This window comes from Benincasa hispida, chromosome 8, assembly GCF_027475165.1.
Source record: "Benincasa hispida cultivar pf3 chromosome 8, pf3_genome.v1.1, whole genome shotgun sequence".
Classification (NCBI taxonomy): domain Eukaryota; kingdom Viridiplantae; phylum Streptophyta; class Magnoliopsida; order Cucurbitales; family Cucurbitaceae; genus Benincasa; species Benincasa hispida.
The window spans coordinates 43689761-43699151 of NC_143485.1; the positions used below are offsets into that span (position 1 = coordinate 43689761).

General features: G+C 40.3%; 1 protein-coding gene across 1 annotated transcript; it reads right to left on the reverse strand.

The window, feature by feature from the left end:
- Positions 1-5488: 5488 nt before the first annotated feature.
- On the reverse strand, positions 5489-8914 carry LOC150034609 (uncharacterized). Its single transcript, XM_090316794.1, has 2 exons — positions 8131-8914; positions 5489-6015 (listed from the first exon to the last, which is right to left on the reverse strand). The coding sequence occupies exons 1-2, from the start codon at positions 8912-8914 to the stop codon at positions 5489-5491; spliced, it is 1311 nt and encodes a 436-aa protein (XP_090172920.1).
- Between the last annotated feature and the right edge of the window lie 477 nt (positions 8915-9391).

Genomic DNA, 9391 nt, shown 5'->3' on the forward strand with positions numbered 1-9391 from the left:
GGCACATTTCTGCTACATGAGCCCCTCCATAATTAACGCAACTTATTGCGGCCACTTGAGCCGATGCAGTGGATTGCGCTGATTGTTAAGGGATGGCTCCTTGGTTGATTGCCATCGATTGGAGAATTGAAGTCACTGCGGCCATCTGTGCGGCCAAAGATGTCATTGTTTCCGCAGGGACATTGGCAGTGTCATTCTTTCTTCTTTCAGTGCCTCTGCCTCCATAACCATCATCTATCCAGTCATCCATGTTCCACGATATGCGGTCAAGGATGACCTTGGGCTATGTATACATCTTGTCCATAAAACCTCCTGCCGCAGAGGCATTAGCAACAACCTGCGTCGATCTGTTAAGGCCGTTATAAAAAGTCTCCATCAAAACGCAATCAGGTATCCCGATATGCGGGCAATTTTTCACCAATATTCTAAATCACACCCAAGCATTGCTCAGGGTCTCATTTTCCATTTGCTTGAAGTTCAGCACATCCTTTTGTCACCTTTCGTTGACGGTCGATGGGAAGAACTTCTTCATGAATCGCTCTACCAGCTGATCCCATGATGTAATCTCATTCGGCTCTAGTGAGTGAGCCCACCTCTTGGCTTCGTCCCTCAAGGTGTAAGGGAACAAATAAAGTCTAATACCCTCAGGGGTAACGCCAGGTAACAAGAAGTTGCCGCACATTTCGACAAAACTGGTCAAGTAGGCATGCGGGTCTTCACCTTGCAGACCCCCAAATTGCCCTACATTTTTTATCATTTGTAGCATAACTGGCTTTATTTCGAACCACTCGTTCTCTTCAACTATAGGCCTCGAAATCCCAGGCGAAAAATCGTACAGGTTGGGTGCCGCATAGTTCCTTATGGGAATGTTGCAATCAGTAGCCAGGAACACAAGATCCTATGCTGGCCGTACAGCTCCTTGATTTCCTATGGGAACCACATCATTAATTTTTGACATATTCGCTGATTTCTTTCGCCTTATCTGATTCTGACGTGCCCGTGCGCGAAAGGTACGCTCGATCTTAGGGTCAGCTTCGAATTCTGGTTCAGCACCAGTACTCATAAACTGTCAAGCTGCTCTCCGTATTGAACAGCTAGTACAACGAGATCTGTCCTGCAAAACACCACAAACATACTCAAACAATAAACCGTTAACCAATCCCCGTCAACGGCGCCTTAAACTTGTTGACGTTATTTTTATATCATCAAGGATGTGAACAAGTATGAATATGAATCAAATAAGCTCATGTTGCCATAAACCTGATGACTTGGAAGATGGAAATGGAATGTGGATGTTGTGTTATGCTTATTCATACTTTATGCGATACTACTTCTAGATATGCATTATTTATGAGAATCTAGTAGTATACTATGCGTTGTCACAAGTTTCCTTGCGTTGGAACCAAGTATAATTCCACCGCAAGTTTCTCGATGTGATCCGAGGTCAAACACAGGGACTGTTTGAGGTTATTGCGTTATATTTGTGATACATGCGACCAGGGGTTTTTCAATTTATAAAAAGGTTGTGTGTACAGGTAACTGCAGATGCGATAAAGTAAAGGTAAGCGATAAGATGCAAAAATAAAGTAGATTGCGGTAAAGGAAAAGTGCGATAAAATAAACCTAAGCTATGATGATACAAGATACAGGTTTCATGATACAAGATACCGAGGTTGAGACTAACTGTGAAGATATACAAAGATCATATTTTGTGGTGGCAAGTCTTATGTATGAAACAGAAAGAGCAAAGATAATTAGTACAAGCATCGTAAGTTGTTTAATTGCGTTAAAGGCATAATCCCGCTTTTTCCTTGACGGACACCTCTCGATGATTGACCGCATTCCCAAATCTCTGTGGTGAAACAGGGACAAAAGTAATGAACGCAAGGTTGCTTCGATCTCTGGAAGTACTTCTTGCTTTAGTTAACATATTCTTCTAACCTTCTCTTGACAAATCAGTAGAATGGCATCTTCGCTTCTGCTCTCACAAAGTGAAGATGCCGTCTAGTATGCTTTGGTTAAACATCTTTATTTCTTTAGCACAGATTAAGTTACTTGTTTAATTCATATTAATCACCAAGGGATTAAGAAAACATCATGGAGAAAATGATTTAAGGAGGAACAGAATTGGACAGAGATGTGAAAATGGAAATGATCAAGATATTTAATAATACTATTTAGCGTCTGATACATGGTTGTGAATGAAGAGATTAAGAAAATGGAATACAATTGATGAAATAGAGTTAGAAACAAATACAAATAAGCACCAACGTCTTGGCATAGGTCTGGAATGGAAAATTTCTTGCCGGTGTCAATAGAGTGAATGGATGGATGAGCTTCCCTCTCAGGCTTGCTCAACTGGTAGATGGAATCCAAGTACAGAGCTTCTCGGCGGGGATTTGGCAGAATTGCACTGAGACTCACCTCTTGGCCTTGTCTCTTCTCTTCCCAAATTTTCTCCAATCAGCGCTCAGATCAGCCTTTCCGAAGATGGAAATTCCGAAGATGGAGGAATAAATATTCCTTTTGTTATGCAATCAGACCGTCAAATCTGCACAACGATTAGTTGTACACGTGTAGCAATCCTTCACCTTTGTGTTGCTCATTTGCATCTTTCTATCATGTGTCCGCATGCGGTGTTGTTTTTATTACTGCATGCGGTTGAAATTCAGCTCTGGATCGACTGTTGCATTGCGCTGTCATTGAGTTAATCGTCTCTTCATTGTTGATTGACGAGCACAATGTGACAAAGATGCATTGTTCAGTTTCTCATTAAGCCTTGATCGCAAGCGGTGACTTGGTTTCCTGCAAAACAGAGTAGAAATATCATATTCTACCATCTTAATGATATTAGTGGGTGTCTTTGCGATAATTTACAATTATTGTATTTCTTAGCTAATTTTCATACAATCAACGCATATTTTCTCTCTTTTGGCCGTAATATCTGAATAAGGCAGTATATATAACTTGTATACTATTTTTTTGCCAACACAGCTTATGGTCTTACTGTCCAAGTTGGTCTACAAGTGGCTTTAGAATCACTCCAAACGCATGAGTAGTTTTGGAGAACTTTTCGTCCTAAGTTGATGCTACTTCATGGTCTTACTGTCCGACAACATCTCTTCCTCTTGGAAACACTTGACCAATGCATGCCCTCATTGATCAATGCATAGCCTCCTCCAAATCAGCTCTTATAGACTTTTCCTAATGTGCTTTGAAGAGAATTCGAGTTGTGCTCTGAAGAGAAGCCTTGGCCCTATTTATAGGCATCCAAAGTCCCTCCAAGCCCGACACCTCCTATTGGCTGTATGTCCAGGAATCCTCTCTATTTTTTTCCTAACACAGCTCCATACCACAACTGTCACACCCCCTTCCAAATTACCCTCTTAATCTGGAAGAGGATATGACGATGGTAGTTACTAGCCCTACTACCAACACTCACCACCTTAGCCTTTTAACCTAAATACCAACCTGTTAAACATTAATAATCTGCGCATACAGCATGCCTCCATAAGGTACTACATAGATTATATAAACACATGCAAATAGTCCTGACATAATATTTATGGGAAAATATTCACAGTTGGGCATAAACATCACTAACAAAGCCTAGTCCTTCTCAAAACATGTGTACATAAACAGACCATCAACCTAAGTTCTTCTTAACAAGTCAGGCCTTTCAGTGGCAAGCAGCAGTAGGATCAACCTTGAGCAATCTGACCGCTACCTGGAAAAGAAAAACATAGAAAATCTGTCAGCTAATAGCCCAGAGAGTGACTATATAATCATATTACACCATGCATTATATCACTATAAACAAGTAAATATATCGATGAGCATCTCAAGCAACTTCCCCTAAATATAAACATAGATAACCATTCCTTTTACATCATTAAACATCATTATTCCTTAGTTGAGAACGAGCCTATATCGTTCTAGCTCCCAACGTCTGTTACCGGCCAAGAGACCCATACTTCGGCCTGCCTTTGGTGGTATATGGCTTAGGAGACCCATACTTCAACCTCTCATTCAAAACTACCTACGTGCACGTGGAGTTTTCTAAGTACCATCAATACCTTAGGTACTATTACCCAGATACCTTCCCCGTGTCCTTTAGTACCGGGTTATTTCCTAGCATCCATTAAGTTTCATTGCATACCATTTGCACAAGGACTCATTCTATCATAGCCTTCCTCCAGAACACATGCTTCAACATTAGAAACTTAAATTTTGTAATAAATTCACAACATACCTTGGCCCGCAATAAAACATATACATGCCGAAGGAGATGCACTAAGCTATTCATTAAACATTTGTTGCTTTAGGATATATAAACTCATCATCAACATCACTGTAACTTACATGGTCTTTTATGCATAAGTATTGAAAGCATTAAGTTCATTTAGTCACTCATAGCTCGTCGGGGCTCTTAATGGTTTATACGCCTCTCCTAGCTCTTCTTGGCCTGAAAGGACATAATCCTCGGCTAAATTCCTTAGAATTCTCAGCAAAATACCTCAGATAGTTCGTTTACTAATGAAACTTTCATCAACAAAATCAGCATTAGTAGCGAGATAATCATCATGAGCAAGTTCATCCTTATGAGCGAGATCCTCATGAGCGAGATCAAGCATTTCACTAGCAAGTCTTCAACCTAGTGAGAGTTACCTCCTCTAGCTAAATTTACTTCCTCACCAACGAGATCCAGCCCAAAGTTCCAGCGAGATTTCCTTCTTGAGCGAGATTTAGCACAAAAATCAGTGAGATTATCATCCTAAGCGAGATCCTCATCCTTCTTATCTTGCTCTCGCTCTCTACGGTGAGCTGGTTGCTTGATCTTCCCAAGCAGATGCCTGCTTATGCATATATTTTCTATTTCAACTTCAAAAATTCATAACTCAAAATCCAGAACTCTTTTTAGGAAACTTTCCTCTACAAACTTGTTTAGAATTTAGTAACTTTGTTACCTTAAAATACCAGCAGAAAATTCCTAGTGTTTTGGCCTGGAGTTTCCAATTTTCACCTCGAGCCTTGATTAATCCGAGATTCTGCCCCTTCTACAAATTCTTCAATTTTTGTTCTTCTCCTCCTGAAATATTTTCTGGCAAGACAACCTCGAAAACTAGATTCTCTCAGCTTTTAAATGGCACTGATTTCATTTAATTTGCTCATGCCAATTGCCAGAACCAAGTTTTCGAATTTCTACTTCCTTTTATTCTTCCTGCCGCCTCCCAAGTTCAATGATTAAACCGGCACATCACCCCGCACTTAATGCTTCGAACCAAAACCAATTTGTGAGCTCCTTAATTTAATGTGTTTTTCTTTCCCTTCCTCCATAACTCCTGTAAATAAACATGAATCTCCACTTATCAAATATTTAATATAACATTCCCTTGGCTAAAAATGTTTATCTAGGAAACTTAGAGTTCGGGGTTTACAATCATCTCCCCCTTAAAAGAAATTTCGTCCTCGAAATTTACCTGATATATCATTTGAAAAGCTGAGGATATCTCTTCCTCATTTGCTCTTCAGGTTCCCAGGTGGCTTCCTCGATTCCATGATTACACCATAGTACCCTCACCAAAGGAATCGTTTTATTTCTGAGTACCTGGTCTTTCCTGTCTAAAATCTCGATGGCTTCTTCCTCGTAATATAAATCTTCTTTGAGTTGTACTTGTTGTGCTACTAGTATGTTCATAGGATCAGGCACATACTTCCTTAACATTGACACATGAAATACGTCGTGAATACGAGTTAGCTCAATAGGTAACTGTAATCTATATGCTGCTGGACTAATTCGTTCCACAATTTCATATGGTCCGATGTATTGTGGACTTAAATTTCCTTTCCTCCCAAACCGGAGAATTCCTTTCCATGGGGATAGCCGAAGAAATATCCGATCTCTGACTTCAAATTCTAGTTCTGTTCTTCGCTTATCAGTATAGCTCTTCTGTCTATCGCGAGCCGCCTTAAGATTACCCTTGATAAGCTTCACATTCTCTGTTGCTTGTTGAACTAATTATGGACCTAATAATTGTCGTTCTCCGACTTCGTTCTAGCATACTGGGGTCCTGCAAGGTCGGTCGTACAATGTTTCATAGAGAGCCATTCCGATACTAGAATGGTAGCTATTGTTATATGAAAATTCAATCAACGACAATTGCGTATCCCAACTTCCTTTGAATTTTAATACACAAGCTCTTAATATATCTTCCAGCATCTGTATAGTTCTTTCTGACTGTCCATCTGTTTGTGGATAAAAAGCCATACTGAAATGCAGTTTATTGCCCATAGCCTTCTGTAAACTAGGCTAGAATTTTGAAGTAAACCTCGAGTCTCGGTCTGACACTATCAACACTGGGGCTCCATATTGACTAATTATCCTATTCACATAAATCTTAGCTAGCCGGTCTAGTGTAAAAGTAACTTTTACTAGTATAAACTTGGTCGTCTTGGTTAGTCTATCGACTATTACCCAAATGCCATCGTATTCTAAAGGCGTCCTAGGCAATCCAAAAAAAAAGTCCATTGTCACATGCTCCCACTTCCACTCAAGCACTGGGAGTGGGTTGAGTAATCCTGATGGTCTTTGTCTCCCAGGTTTCACTTGCTGACAGATTAAACATCGGTCCACATATCCTGCTATGTCTTTCATCATCCTAGGCCACCAGTAAGATCTTTTCAAAGTTCTATACATCTTGGTGCTCCCTGGATGCATAGCATAAGCGGAACTATGTGCTTCTTTCAGAATGGCTTGCTTAAGCTGTAGCTTATTAGGCACACACATTCTTCTCTCCTTTTCTAGTATATTATCTGCTCTCAGTTGAAAGTCAACTCTAATGCCCTTACTTACATCATCAGCAATCTTCTGAAGATCAGGGTGTTTCAACTGATCCTGCTTAAGGTCTTCTACTAAGGTAGGCCTTATCTGGAATGTAGCGATCACTCCTCCTGACTATCCCACTGATAAGGCGGTTCTAGAACTCTTGATTTCCTGTAATAGCATTCCTCTCATTGAGCCAATAATGGCCTTGGAACCCGAGGATTTCCTACTTAGTGCATCCACTACAACATTAGCCTTACCCGGGTGGTACTCAATGGAACAGTCATGATCTTTGATCAGCTCAGGCCATCTTCTTTGTCTCAAATTCAACTCTTTTTTATCAAAAATATATTTTAAGCTCTTGTGATCTGTGAATATTCTACAATGCTCTCCAAATAAATAGTTTCTCCACAACTTTAGAGCCAAAATAACTGCTGTCAGCTCTAGATCATGCATAGGATAAATGCTCTCGTGCTTCTTAAGTTAACAAGAAGCATATACAATTAAGTTAACAACAAGAAGCACATCCTAATCCTTGTCGGGATGCGTCACAATAAATCTAAAATTCCTTACCTGGAATAGGCAAGGTAAGCGCTGGCGCTGATACTAACCTCTGTTTCAGCTCCTAAAAACTATGCTCCCACTCCGACGACCACTCAAACCTCACACCTTTCCTGGTCAGATTCATCAATGGAAGGGCTATCTTAGAGAAACCCTCCACAAACCTCCGATAATAACCTGCCAAACCTAGGAAACTGCGTATCTCTGACACAATCGTGGGTCATTCTCAATTAATTATTGCTTCCGTCTTTTGAGCATCTACACTGATACCATTTGTTGAAAGAACATGCCCGAGAAATACAACCCAATCTAACCAAAAATCACATTTACTGAACTTAGCATACAACTGCCTATCTCGCAGCGTCTTCAATACTATCCTCAGGTGGGTCATGTGATCCTCCCTACTGCCAGAATATACCAATATATCATCAATGAATACTATCACGAACTGGTCCAAGTAGGTTGAAATATATTGTTCATAAGGTCCATGAATACTGCAAGGGCATTTGTTAGTCCAAATGGCATTACTAGAAATTCATAATGTCCATATCTTGTTCTAAATGCGGTTTTAGGAATGTCAGCTTCCTTCACCTTCAATTGGTGATAACCCGATCTCAGATCTATTTTTGAAAACATTGTGACTCCTCTTAGCTGACCAAAAAAATCATCAATGCGTGGTAACAGATATTTATTCTTAATCGTTACCTTATTCAGCTGCTTATAGTCGATACACAATCTAAGTGTACCGTCTTTCTTCCTTACAAATAACACTGAAGCTCCCCAAGGCGATACACTAGGTCGAATGTATCCCTTGTCCATTAACTCTTGCAGCTGAACCTTTAATTCTTTTAACTCAGTTGGCGCCATTCTATACGATGCCTGCGATATAGGAGTTGTTCCTGAAATTAAGTCAATAATGAACTTCACTTCTCTATCGGGTGGCAATCCCGATAATTTCTCAGGAAATACATCCCTAAACTCATTTACCACGGGGACATCTTCTGGGTTCAGCTCTTTCCCTTGAGCAATCACTATGTGAGCCAGATAGGCTTTACATCCCTTGCTTAGCAGCTTCCTAACTTTCACTGCTAATATCAGATTCCCCGTAGTTAATCTTTTTCTTCCTACCAGTATTGCATCCTGGCCATTTGTTTTTCTAAATACTACTTCCTTCTTGTAGCAGTCCACTGAAGCGTGATATTTACTTAAGAAATCCATCCCTAGGATAGCATCAAACTCTAATAGCTCTAAGGGAAGTAAATCAACATAAAAGTCCTGACCATTGATCAGCATCTCACAATGATTATAACATTTATCTATTATTATCACATCTCCCAGAGGGGTAGAGATATACAGCTCTTCTGGCATAAGCTCAAACAACCTATCTATACTAGATACAAACATGTTGGATATAAATGAATGTGTGGCACAAGGGTTGAATAAAACATATGCAGACTGTCCACATAATATGACATTACCGATCACAACATCTGGAGATTCCGTTGCCTTTTGGTGTGTCACGGCATACATTCGATTTCCTTTTCTTGGATCCCTACTAACTTGTACCCCTGAATTGGCTTCCACTAGTCTGAATTGCAATTGGAGGTTGGGATTCCCTGTCTCTGGGCCCTACTACAGCCTCACTGCCCCTTTGCAACTACTCATCATCTGCTAAACTTTGCTTGACTCGTGTCGTCGTTTCTAATAACTAGTTAAAGTCTAGCCAATTAGCCGTAGATGTCACCAGAGTTCTAATCTCTTTCCTCAATCCTTATTCAAACTTCCTGCATCTATCTCTTTCCACAGCAATAATCAGCAGAGCATACTGCAACTCTGTAAATTTCTGCTCATATTCTGCCACTGACATCGTTCCCTGCGTTAGTCTGAGGAACTCATCCCTTTTCACATCTCGGAACGAGTTAGGGTAATACTTGTCTTTAAAGGCCTTCCTGAACTCAGGCCATAACATCGCATCTGTACTGGCTCGTTTAGCGGATATCACTTTCC

Bases quoted from the DNA above. Each gene is read 5' to 3' on its own strand.
- LOC150034609 (XM_090316794.1), bottom strand. From the start codon at position 8,914: ATGTATGCCGTGACACACCAAAAGGCAACGGAATCTCCAGATGTTGTG. The intron at 6,016-8,130 runs GTACACTTAGAT...GTCCATAATTAG, and splicing joins ATTTGTAAGGAAGAAAGACG to TTCAACAAGCAACAGAGAAT.